This window comes from Poecilia latipinna, unplaced genomic scaffold (genome assembly GCF_001443285.1).
Source record: "Poecilia latipinna isolate Pla-1442-1.1 unplaced genomic scaffold, P_latipinna-1.0 Scaffold28, whole genome shotgun sequence".
Lineage (NCBI taxonomy): Eukaryota > Metazoa > Chordata > Actinopteri > Cyprinodontiformes > Poeciliidae > Poecilia > Poecilia latipinna.
Genome location: NW_015112644.1, coordinates 474,224 through 487,823, shown reverse-complemented (window position 1 = coordinate 487,823; position 13,600 = coordinate 474,224). Strand labels below are relative to the sequence as shown.

At 39.3% G+C, this 13,600-nt stretch overlaps 1 protein-coding gene across 5 annotated transcripts in view; it reads right to left on the bottom strand.

The window, feature by feature from the left end:
* The window catches only part of LOC106951782 (AT-rich interactive domain-containing protein 1B-like), a 226,538-nt gene that overhangs the window by 180,098 nt on the left and 32,840 nt on the right, over positions 1 to 13,600 (bottom strand). For all 5 annotated transcript variants that reach the window (XM_015039508.1, XM_015039515.1, XM_015039501.1 and 2 more), the window contains exon 2: positions 12,526 to 12,729. In XM_015039508.1, the coding sequence (XP_014894994.1) occupies positions 12,526 to 12,729 (204 nt within the window). The remainder of the gene's footprint in view (positions 1 to 12,525; positions 12,730 to 13,600) is intronic.

The window sequence follows — 13,600 nt, the reverse complement described above, 5'->3', positions numbered from 1 at the left end:
CCTTTTTTTAATTGGTTTTTAATGGCAAAAAAAAATTTCCTTAGCATTTTTCAATTTTTTTTTTTTTTTTTTTTTTTTTTTTAATATTTAACAAAATATATTTACTAAAAGATTTGAAATAAGCAAGCAACAAATACAAATCTTTATTTTGTTGGACATTTGGGTGCTGCTTTCATTTGGGTGAGAAAAAAATAAATAAAAAAAATAAACAACTAAAAACAGATTCAGTGGTTTTTAGGTGCTACGTGGTGATGAGATCATTGCATGACAGCCAAAACCCTGCACACTTATAAATTGTAAACGAAGGTGAGTCCCATAATGACACGTGAAGCGCCAGGGGACAGGGTCAGCTTCAACAGGCTCATGATTAAACATAAGGAAGAGAAATAAGGGATGCATCATTGTTCTTGTCATCCGCTCGCATCTCTTCCCCCAAGGTGAAGGCGATTCCCCGTCCCTCTCTGTCTTTCATCTCTCTCACCTCCCCCCCACCTCCCCTTCTCATACATCGGAGGCCCTTGGCACCATCGGGAATGAGCTGCCCTTGGAGGAGCGAAGGAGTGAGGGACAGGAGGAGCGATGTGCAGCGCTGCGATTCCCGACATGCGAGCCACCTGAAGGACGGCCTGCTCTGTGAGGCCAAAACTTAATAAACAGGCACACTTCCAGATAACGGCAACGCGAGAAATAAAAGGTTGCGCACGCAATCGTGGACAATTTACTTTTTTATATGAAGTACAGTGTGCTTCATATACTGCAGCTGTTTATTCTCAAATGAAAAAAAAAAAAAACACGGCCGTCTATTCAGCAATCTTGACTTATTGACATGTCGATAACATCAAATAAAACAGACAGAGCAAGAGTGAGCAGGTAGTGTGGCTGTAAACTGACACAAAGACATAATCTGATACCTACATGTACTTTTTTTTCATTGTAGATTACTTTCTGAACCCTGAAAAATAAGCTTTCCTTTCTCTCATTCTCAGTTTCTTCTGCATAAGCTAATGAAACAAAAAGCAGCTTCTTGTTGCTGCTGTTTCAGACTGAGCCATGATGGAAACATTTGCAGAAGCAGAAAAGGTTAATGTGGTCTGTTATATGTGTGTGTGCATGCATGTGTGTGTGTGTGTAAAAAGCCATTTATTTTTGTTTTTTCTTTATTTTTGTGAGTGGCTCTGGGCTCTGTGCCACCAGCTCTAAATGTTTTTCCCCTACTAAACTCCTGACCCCAATCTGAGGCCAAGCAAGACAGCAGAGAGAGGAAATCGAGAAAGAAAGGCAACAGGGTGGAAAAAAAGGCAAATGTGATTCGGTGACGGGGTCAAAAATGGCTACGGAGGAGAAGAAAAAAAAAAGAGTGGGTTGACATGAAAGTGGTCCAGCTGTCGATACAAATAACCAATCACTTAAGATGTCTAAACAAGTAATTTCTCAGCGTTCACAGTAGACATTTCATACAGGAACCTAAAGCAAACCACATTCACTCTTGACAGATAGAAAATAATCATTATCAAGAATAGAGGGGCTTGCAATCCATGTAAACATCACAATGGAGCACTAAAACATCTATCAGACCAATCATTTCTGCACGCTGCAGCTCGACTCTTTTTTTTTTTTACCGCTTGCTGTGATGACAAGCTCCAGGTTGTGTAGGAGTCATGTCAATTACACCTAAGCAGGGAAAAGGGAAGAGGGGAGGGAGTTGGAGAGGACTTTTTCACCATCAGTGGCCACTGTCAGTTCAGGAGATTATGTTTGCATTTTAGGTCTCCTGCCGTGAAACCGTCTCCAGATGGATGCTGATGTGATGAGGTGCTGCCGTTTGGACCGAAAGTGACCTGTGAACTGTTAGGTTCCGTGAAATAGATGGAACAGGGGCTAGTGATAAACAGGGAGGTATAGAGACAATTTTTCTATTTTTTTGTTTTTAGGAAGGGAAATATTATTTTGGAGTGATTTCCCACATGGCTGATTTTCAGCCTGATTGATCAGTGAAGAGGTTGCACTGACAACACATTTCTCGGATGTATGTAATGTTGCTGTATGCGGAATGAAACAGAGAGCAAGCACTAGAGATTTAGGAAGTTATTTGGAAAAACAAATCATGTAGAGATGACTAAATAACATTCCTTCTACTCATGCAGACACTCTGTATCCTTTGTTGAAGAGCCATTCCTCTTGCCAGGGTTGGTGGCTGAAACAGCAGAGGAGTTCTCCCTGTTTTCTGATTAATTCAGCTGACAATTATTTGACCACCTGGGGAGACTCCTGAACCGTGAACAAATCGCTTAACTTTTAGCTCATAACAGTCAGGCGATCTCTAAGTATGGTGACAAAATGAAACGGAAGAGGATGCCACAGCAAAATGTAAAAGCTCTGTTCTAAAACAGCAACAGACTGTAATTTTACACCCACTGATCCAATATATGCACAAAACATGCAATGGAGTTTGATCAGATTCTACGGAGCCCAGAAAGTAAACCAATAAAACGGGCAAAAGTCTCATGTTAACAATACACAAATGCAATTTGCTTTTGTGAAGGCGAAGATTACGAAGAAAATAGATTTACTTAGTGATTTTTCCCAAGGTGGAATCAGAATGCGAGATGTTGGTTTTTATTATGTCTGGTGTTAAACTGAAAAAAGTACAAGTTAAGCTTCTCCCTTTGTCCACAAGCTAGTCCATAAAGAAATAAATGAACGTAAGATTCACTCACTGGTTTAATCTTGACAACACCATCCCAGCCCATCTCTGCTCTCTCTGATCTGTTTATAAATGCAGAGGTTCTGTGTCCGTGAAATACAAATGAACAAGCTGACATGCCAGATTCCCCTTGACCTAAGTAAGAAAAAAAAAAAAAAAAAACATCTATTTCTAATCTGGATGTAAACTGAGAAGAATTTTCAGCGAGCCAATTAGAGCAGCGACTAATCCCCTTCTAACTCAGTAAAGATGCAAAGCATCCTTTTTTTTTTTCCTCAGCTCTCTTCTTCGCTCCCTTCGTTTCGCTCCACTTTCATCTCTCGGTGCTTTTATCTTATCAAACAGGCACGTATAGGGCACCGCAAACACAAAGAGCTGAGTTCTGATCTTTGAAAAACACACAGCTTTCGACGTTTTGCATCTCTTGCCTAAATTCAACCCCAAATTACATTAAATTCAAACCTTAAATCAGCTGCAAAAATGAAGATAGCAGATATGAACCTAATGCATCAAGACTATACGACAGCAGCAATTGTAAAATATCTACTACAATGAATACAATCCATGTCTATCTTACTCTGATATTTTGTGGGAACAAGCAATTTATTAATTCACGTGTCTGAGTGTTTTGTCATTCTCTTTATGTATATGGTAGCCCTATGCTTTATAATTGATGGCATCACTTAAACTAGTATATGAATGATGGCTGGGGGTGGGGATGCGGGGGGGTCTTCCCTTTTTTTTTTCCAGATAATGGCCACAGTGAAATGGCTCTACGTTGTGTTTGATTGGCTGAGGGCCACCTTAAAGCAATAAAGTAATAAAAGTTACAAATGAGAGCCAGCCATTAGAGTCATTGATGTGCGTAAGGCTAGCTTGCTAATTAATTGATCATGAAACTTCATCTATTCTGCAGTGAGAGAGGAACCTTCAATTCATCAGCATTTCACCATCATTGTCCTTTTTTTTCCCTTACCCTGTTGTCTTATCGCACAAATTGGTTCATCTGCTTTCACCTAAACCTCTCTTTAGTTGGTGTGTACCATGCAATGCAAGGTAGAATGAGTTGTAGTGCTGAAGAGTGCACAAGAAAGAAAGGGTGTCAAAAGAGGTGCAAGCAGAGGCTGGAGTGGTCCACTTTGCAGCCCCTTCGCCTCCTCCGTCTCCATCTTTCCTGGCAGAGAAGCTGATTTATCGGGGCTTCCCAGTCATCCATCTGAGCGAGCAATGCGGGCTGCATTAACCCCAGAGGCAACCCTACCACCCAGACCCCCTAAGTGCTTTAAAGGCCCCGTCCCCCCCCCCCGCCCGCCATTCAAGCAATGTTATAAATTGGCCATCCAGCTCTTTAAGCTCAATAGCCCACAAGATGAGGTCTGGTCACACGAGGAGTTTCGACGCCTTTTGTTCAACGACAACCATAGTGTGAGTTTGCATCCTTCTCGCATTGGTTGCAACGTTACGCAAATTGGGATCCTTGGTAAAGACGTGAAAAATCTTCCGTCCTACCTAAGTGTCATTTTCTTTTATCTTTCCTTTTCAAAAAAGGCATTTAGAGAAATAAGCCTCGGTGGTGTCAGAACCTTGCAAAATTGTATTTTATAAATTTTATCACAACTGTTTGGGTTGGAATATTTATTTCTTTTTTGTAGCATTTCATTCCCCACTGAGCAAATATACTCAAATGAAAATTTGGATTTTTCCCATTTTTTTTCTGTGTGAAATTTTGCTACTACCACTACAAAAAAATGAAAATAATAATTCTAGCACATTTTTACCATGGGTGTTATTCAACGTGCTGAAATTTGATGCTTATAAAAAAAAAAATTAAACACTTTTTTCTTATTATTATTGTTAAAGACGCTCCTGTAAGGAGGAGCTATGTTTATTTAGCTGCTTATCTGACAACCTTTAAAAGAAAGTGAAAGATTTGTACTGGAACTTATAAAAATAAACGAATGCCTCAAGCATTCTCACTAATAAAAATAATACCATCTTAAACCATAACATCCTTGTGCCTACATCTGGTTCAGGGAGCTGAGCTGAACATTTGAGACACTGTAACTGGTCTGGGCCCACTGGTTTAACCAGATTATTCTAGTTCCCTTAAAGTTGTGTTACATGCAAATCCTAATTTGCAGCTTTTACTTTTAAAGATGGTAATCGTCTGTTTTTCTGGTAATACTGAAGCAACCGACACTCAGTGAAGGTGGAAAATTAAGAAGAATTAATATATTCCCCCAATTTCCTTATAAGTATTGTCTTTGTTCTTTCTTTCTTTATTTCTATTGTCAGTGTACTGAAGGAGAAGCAGAAATACAGCATCACCATTAAGAGATAACATAGTGCATGATTGCAGTCCTCTAATCCATGAACAATTATAACAGCAGTTATGCCCTCAATTCAGATTGGCCCAGATCTCAATCACTCTAATTAAGCACCTGTGGAGAAAATACTGAATATTTGCCAAGGAATTGATGCTGTTGCTGCCTGCGTCTGTTCAGGTGAAGGCAGCTCACCTTTCAGCACTCCTGATTTTAATAAAATGTTAATTAAGAGTTCCAGACAGACTGGAGAAACCTAAGCTTTGCAGCCATTTTCTAATTCCTAGATGTTTAAGAGTCAAGTTTCTGAACCGACTGTGACAGCAAAAGACTAAAAATACATTTTCTTACGTTTACTTCATTTCGATTACAAGCGGTGCAATTTGTGACAGGTCTTTATTTATTTATTTTTTTTTCCTCTACAAGAGATACATTTATATTGTAGGGAAACACAAAGGTGTTATGCATAAAAGACAGTTTGTGTTACTATACCGCTACGTGAGATATATAATTAACGTTGCTGTTGAACCATTCAATTTACACCAAAGCTACTTCACACAGAGTGTCTGTGGCTATTTATGTAAAGAAATAAGAATGGTTCAACTGGTTGCCTCACATTTGCTCATACTTTCATGCAAAACATCTGAAGCAGTCAAAGATGTTTTGACACGTGAAGCGAATAAAAAGGAAGAGCCATCTTTCAATACTTATTGTCCAGGAATGTACACAGCTGCTGGCCAGCTGAAAAGAAAACAGATGCGCACCACATTATGATCACTGATAATCACATCTCGTTTAGACATCTCTACTGACAAAGGAGTTCCCAAAATGTTGTTCAAAGATGATTGTGAGATATGGGGAAAGGTGGAGAAAAACTAGTGATAAGAAAATCCGTTTTATTTTTTTTTCCTTCAAAAGAAATGAAGGTTAACGTTTGTTTGTTGGTGGCAGTGAGCCACGCTAAGTTTGGATTGCAAAGCGTAAAATGTGATGTTGCTTAAATAACAATCCATTAAACTTAATTTAAATTGACCATTATTGTATTTTTTTTTTTTTTTTCTGAACAAATTTCTTCAAAAAATAAATGAAAAAATGAATAAACGCAACCAAATAAACTGAATTTCATATCCAACAAGTGTGTCAGAACTGGTGAACAAAAACACAAGTACTTTACATTACAGTCATTTTGCAGCTTAATGTTCTCAGTGAGCTGTTTAAACTTAATTTGTTGGACTTTTGCAGAAATTCCATTTTCCAAATTCTCTTTTTTTTATATATATTTGCATTTGCAAACTCCAGCGTTTTTTTCTAAATAGAGAATTTAACTGCATTGAATGCAGTTAACTGCAGAGAAAGTTAACTGCATTTATCTATAAGTATGTTTGTGATCAAATTAAGTAGCATCTGTGTTACATTTGAATTTTGGGCCAAATAACAGTATAAAATGATATAATAGTGTAAAAAGATGTGCTGCCTTAATAATATGAATATGACTCACATGCCATGTGCGCCACACATTTGTTCAGCTGCTACTGCATTTAGACAACTGCTGCTGGAAATCAAAGCAATTACCAAAGAATAACACGATTAAATCTCATGCAAAAACACGCTGATGACTCAATAAACTCAACATGCTAGGTTTTAGAAAAAGTGGCAGCACTTCATGGGAAATGACGTTTAATTTCACGTGATCTTTAAACATGGAACAAATGACACGGGGTAAGCCCCAGCTAAAGTAATGCACCCAGTCCTGCCGCTGTTGGAAACTCCGACACACTTGATCCAATACACACACTATCTAAAGCAGGCCCACATCACAAGTGGCACACACTTCAAAGTCATGACAGGACTCAATGTTCCACAAAACGGATGTTGCAAAACTGGAAGGACCGATTCACAGGACAAAACAGAGAGTCTGATGCTTTCACCAAGCATGCAAATACACAAAAAAACTGCAAATAATTTACAGCTTCAACATGCGTAGGTCACCGGCAAATGCTCTTTATCTGTCCTCCCACTGGCCTGATGTCTTAGTTGAAAAAAAGTTGATGCGCATATTAGATGGACGTTAACAACAATAACTACATTTTAAACAATATCAGTGTATAATTTTTTCAAGTTTTCTTTGTTGATTTCTATACCAATAAATATTTGTCAAAACAAAAATAATTTGATTTAAGCTACACAAAGCCTTAAAGGATGGTGGTTTCCTTGTTGGTCTTCTAGGTGTGTGTAGTGAACAAGTGGCAGGTCAGCTGCATTTCCACTTGACTTTAAATGCTTGGCTCCTATTAAGTTGGCCCAGCATGTAAGGAACAAACATCCAACACGGGTAATGGTTTCTGCCTGATTGGTTGACACATTCGCCCTCCTCCTCCTCCTTCAAGCCCGCATGTACACGCACACACACACACGCACACACACACACCTTCCCTCTTCTCGTTCTCCCTCTCAACTATTTCCCAGGATATCTTTCTTCTCGGTGTTCTCTCACTCCCCCCATCCTCTCCTCCCTTCCCTTTCACATCAAACACTAATGTTTCCTTCAAATGCCTTTTCCTCTCTGTCTGCCAACGCTGACATCACAGGAAATTACGCTCAGAATTGGCAGCACTTTTATTTTTTTTTTCCCCATTTCAGCTGCATTCCAGTTTCCCACACAGACACTTTTCTCATGTGACCTGACATTCCCCAAAACACCTGCCTCCCTAATCAACTGTCTTGATGTTAATTTTTGCTTGCTTTTGTTATTACCGGTATCCAACAGATTTTAACCATAGTTCTGATGATGCCAGACAGCAAAAATTACGTTTCGCAAGCACATAATGTCTGTCAAGAACTGTTTGAGTTAAAATGCAGGTTTAGTGATGTCATTTATTTATCAATGTGAAAATATGTAGAGGTCTGAGATCTACATTAAGTAGTCTTTCATGTCCTGCAGCTTCAGTGACGGTAGAAATGCACAAAAAAATCAGATGGTGATCAGAGTCAACTGCTAGTGAACGGATATCATACTTAGGCACTACCAGGTCATGCTAACATCACTCTTTGACACGGATGTTGTTCCTCAGAGAAAAACACTCAGGTTACACAGCAAGAAAATCATTGAAGGAATGGCTTCTACTCAGAGGAAGTCAAGCTCTGAATGGTTGAAAAGAAAAAGATGATTTTGGAGTGGTCAGGTTTAAGTCTGGATTTAAACACAGCTTAGATGCTGTGGCATAACCTTAAACAGGCTATTCATGCTGGAAAACCCTCTGCAAAGAAGAGTGGGCCAAAATCCCTCTTCCTAAAACTTTTATTAGGGAAAAGGTCATCAGAGACCTTTTAAAAAACTGTTATCTCTTGATGGTAAACTTGATGGTTTACCTTCAAATTGACCAGGTAATGTTGCATACACATTTTGTCCTACTTACAGGACAAAGTATGTACTTAATTAAGTACAATGACAAGGTTGCATTGGGAAAAATTATGTTATCAAAGAATGAGATTCTGTTCCAATAACTAGAGAAAGATTAATCTTTATTTTTATTCAAAGGCAAAAGCAAACGAAGACCCACCTCACTGAACAGTCAGTAGAAGAGCCACGAAAAACACAGATCATATGATTATCAATCAATCAATTTTTTTTGTATAGCACATATCAGCAGCAAGGCATTTCAAAGTGCTTTACATAATTAAAATAAAAACAGCATGTGACATTGAATAAACAGTGAGAAAGAGAAAGACATTTTGAAAAAGATTAAAAAAGAAAAAAAAAACATTAAAACCCGCACCCCTTTTAGGACTTCAGTTAAACGTCGTTTAACTGGGGCTCTAACCCATTATGTTATATACTCACAGCCAAAAAGGACACACCCCAAGTCTGAACTTATCTCTGTTACCAGGTGGACAACAGAGCCACATCTTTAGCCGCTGTCATGCAACTGCCCCTCGCCTCATTGGAGGGAACGATTTTTAGTTAAGACATTTCGTTGGAAACCCACACCCTACATGTATGGCAGGAAATGAGAGCTGACAAGGATTCCAATAGAAACTTCTAGTTCTTCTTTATCAGTCACTCATAGCTGCAGGCACTCTAACACTTACACAGTAACAAACATTTAAGCAAAACATTCATTTGCACAAAACACTATCAATCCTTATTGAGATAAAATTAAAATGAAATAGTTAAAATGGAAATTTTCTATTGCAGTGGCAGGAAAGAGTTGGTCAGAGAACCAAACTATGATCCCCAGTGGTCAAGGCTCAATCCCCGTCTATATAAAAGACCCCGAGAGGCGTGACTAGAAGGCAGAAATCAGGTCTTCACACATTTAAATAACCTTGGTGAAAGAAATATTACCAAGCACAGCTTATTTTAAATAAATTGGGCTTAATTTTTGCATGATTCAACCACAGCACTGAAAGGCAGTAAAATAGGACCTTTTGTTCCACTGTTAAAACCCCTACACACACACTCAGACGGCTGACACAGTCGCTCCGTCCCAGGGAAATCACAGACAAATACGCTTGTCTTTGTTGACGTCACGTTGCTTGGCAACAACTCAGCATGCCTGTCTACGACAAGCCGGGGTCTCAGCCCTGAAGTGTGATGCATCACGGGGGATAGTGTGTGCTGTGCCTTACATCACCCACAATCCCCCTTGCTGATACAGCTGCAGCCAGGATTGGCATTTGCAGCTGATCTTGGAAAAGTTTCACAACATCCACGCTTGGGAAAGAGGGCGACTGTTCCTCTTTCAGAGTCGGCTGCGGCCGTGTTTGTCCAAACCGCATTTCAGCGCGTCTTTTGGCAAGTAATTAACAGTCACTTCAGGAGCTGACATGCTGCGCTTTCCGCAGCACACAGTATTTTGGAACATTCATTTCCCGGACCTCTCCTCTGCTGCCTGATCAGACCCCTGACCGCTTTTTCTGTAGGTGAGGCTCATTACGCTCATCTGAGAGGCTGGAATTAAACCTCCTCCTCCGAACTCATTACCGCGAGCTAGATTTCACCGGCTTTCAGATAGGCAATGCGGTGGTGCTGCTTTTAAAGCCAGAGCTAGATAATTAGAAACTTTAGAAGCACAGTTCCCATGGCTATAGCCAGAGTGAACAACTAATTCTATTTGAACTAATTACATTCCATAACGCTATGCAGTGATTGCTACCCCGACCACAGCCTCCCCTATGAAATACGCCAGAGGATTTCATCACAAAATAGTACCAGGGATGTATTTTCTTGTGTACGTCTGACTGACTGTACTGTCTTTGTGCACTGGTATTACTCTCAGAGCACAGCATGTCTTCACATATACACCCCCGCCCGCTCCCAACTGTGTGTATTTCATAACGCGAAACCCCTTATTGAGCTCAGTAATGATCATTTTGGGAGCGTGTTGTCATCACAAAAATGCGTCAGAGGGGGTTTTGGACCTAAAGCAATGAAGTCTGAGATTTGAAGTGACTGAGTTGGGACTGCATTAAAGTCACCTACCAGAACAGGCGCTTCAACACGGTAGGAATTCACAAAAACACTATATCTGAAACAGAAAGTAGGATCCATTTGCAGTAGAACCAGCTCAGTTCAAAGGGATAGATTTTGTTTTAAAGTGAGATTATATAAACCGCTATAGGTAGTACGTTCTGAGAGAGTCCCTTTTGGTCTTGGTCCCACTCACACTAACCGTCAGCTTCAGCCAGACCAACAAATCTGAATTAGATCTAAATAAATATGCCAAAAAAGTTATCATTTCCACATACTGTATTAAATGCTTATAACCCTATTCAAACAAAATCTCCTTTTAAAAGTTTTGACCTATCGCTTTTGGAAACTAAAAGGGAAAAATTGCCTTTAGTTCTTCATATTTATTAGTTTTGCATCTGACAACGCTTTCCTTAGAGAGATCCTGTGTGAGTCACGTTTGTGTCAATTGTGTAAAGCAAGTCTTTCCTGCTGCATGTTTCCAGATGTCTGCATACATTTTACACAAAACAGGAAGTCTGGGAGTTGATATGATTTTTCTCTCATTCTGTTTGTGCAGCTTTGCTATGTGTGGAAGCTCAGCTCAGTCGCCCCAGTGAGAAGCCTTCGAGTCCAGACCAACTGACCCAGGCAGACTAAATATAGCAGCCAAATATGACAGTGGGGAACAGCATAAACTACCCCCTCCATCTCACCCCCCCCAAAAAAACACTGTTGAAGATATGTTTTCATCCACACACACACACACAACTTCAGTCTCTGCCACAATCAAGTCACAAAAATTCATCGCAGCCACACAACCAATCACCTTACAGTGGAAATTTGATTTACTTAAGACTGTAAAGCAGACACAAGCACCATTGTCTTACAGGCCTATTGTGTTGCAAGGAGAGTCACTGATGTGGGCCAACATGCATGTTAAACAGCTAAGTCTGTGTAAATACAGATTCAAGCATAAGTATACAGAAATGTATTCAATGGAAAACCAGAGTAAAGTCTAAACACGCTTCAATGCATCTGCAGACAGGTGAACCATCAAACTCAGCACACCCAGCAAGGAGTTTCACAGGAATTGAGCAAACAACAGGAGAAACATGGCAGCAGTCCAAGATGTGAGACATGGCTGGTCTTTAAGAATAGCTTTTTTTTTTTTTTTTTTAAAGTTGATCCCCAAAACCCCCTGACCATTGTGTTTCAGATGAAGCACTGCTCCCACACACCTGATTCAAATGATAGCATTAGCGACTGCATGCCATCAAGTGCTGCAGAACCCTGATAATCACCAAGTTATTCTGGTCAGGTGTGTAGCAGCGGGTAAACACATATACCACGAAGGACAGTGGACCATCAGGACCAGGGCCATGAAACACTGTTTGAGACAACAACTCCAAATAACAAAAGGTGAAAATCCAAACCATAAACTAAATGTCCAAACACGACATGTAACATGAGGAACAATAACTGGAACCACAAAACAACAATGAAATAAGAACATTTTCAGCATATAAACACAAACAAAAGTTGTGTAACCTAATCAAATTATTGATTTGGAACAGAAAAGCAACAATTACACACATTGCTGCTAACATGAATACTGCATGTAGTAAAAGGTTATCTTAATACATAGATTTAAATAAAAGTCATAACATTTATGAAAACTCTCCCTGTTTTTTTCCAAAGAACATTAGACTTTTATGTGGTTCTGCTCTTCATAGACAAACAAGCCAACATTACCTGGTCAATTTGTCAGGCCATTTAAAGTAGCAACCCCTAATAATAGTAATATGTGGCACTCTTTTAATACTCGCACAGTGCGGTAGCCTTACTTAAGCCAGATGGCCAGACGAGTGTGGGAGCACATGAGGGACGGCCAGCCTCTTTACTCTGCACGTTTTGTACTCAGAGAAAAGTCTGACTTTAAAACTAAGGGAACTTAACATCAATTTCTAAAAACCTTGATTCACCTTGAAACAATCAGCCTAAAGCACACAATTCAAACTCGAAGCCTTTGGGTTCTCTTGACATACCTGCTGTTGAGGGTATTGCATGCCACTCATGCTCATTTGGCTCCTCCCCTGCATGCTCATTGGATATCGATGTGAAGGAGGTGATGCGTATGGTTGGCTTGAGGGGTAACTTCCGGCGCCTGGCTGTTGAGGAGTGGAGTACGGATTGTTGGTCATTCCATACATCTGTGAGCGCTTCATAGCCATGAAATCCATGGAGGGAACCTGTGGAGGGAAAGAAGAGGGATTCATTCGCATCAGCATTGCCAAAAAGTGTCGTTATTTGTTCACCGTTGTCCGCGGACCGGATGAAGGACTGCTTCAAGTATTGGAATGCCAAACAAAAGCCCACTTAGCAAGCTCGTTCCATTCAGAAACCAATTATTTCCACACACACTTCACAGGATGAACTTACATTAATATTTAAAGACAACAAAACCTTTATCTAAAACTGCTTTAAATGCTGTTTAAAGTAACTGGCAGCAAAAAGAATAACTATATAGCTCCCGTCTCAAATACCATAAAACAGTTTATAGTCGACGAGCAGAAGTACTTATTTATTTATTTACTTTATATAATATTCCGTTCTTTCCTTTTGTAAGACAAATTAATCCCTACACTGCAAGGCAACCAGATCCCCCAAATTATTTGCCCAAGTCAAATGAATCGGGTTAGAAAATATGATAAAAGGTTATATAATAAAGATTTCTATAAAAAACTACACAAAAATGTCTAGAACAATCATTGAACTAAAATGTGAAAATATGTATAAGTTTTAATCTTACTAAGAAAGCAAAGAATATGCTCTTATAAATAAATAAACTCAACAAAAGGGTTATGCAGGATCCAGACGTTTTTTTTTTTTTTTTTTTTCTTACAACTGAAACATTTCATGCTTATAAATTGGAGTCTGGTAATTGAGGTAACCAAGCAGTCAATACTGGCTTCAAAAAGCACATTGCTGGAGCTGGGTTTCTTATTATAAGAAGCCTCTATCTATCCCCCCCCCAAAAAAAAAAAAAAAAAAAAAAAAAAAAAAATTAAAAAAAAAAAAAAAAAATTTTACCGGGTTTTTTTTCCCCCCTCGTACAGAAAG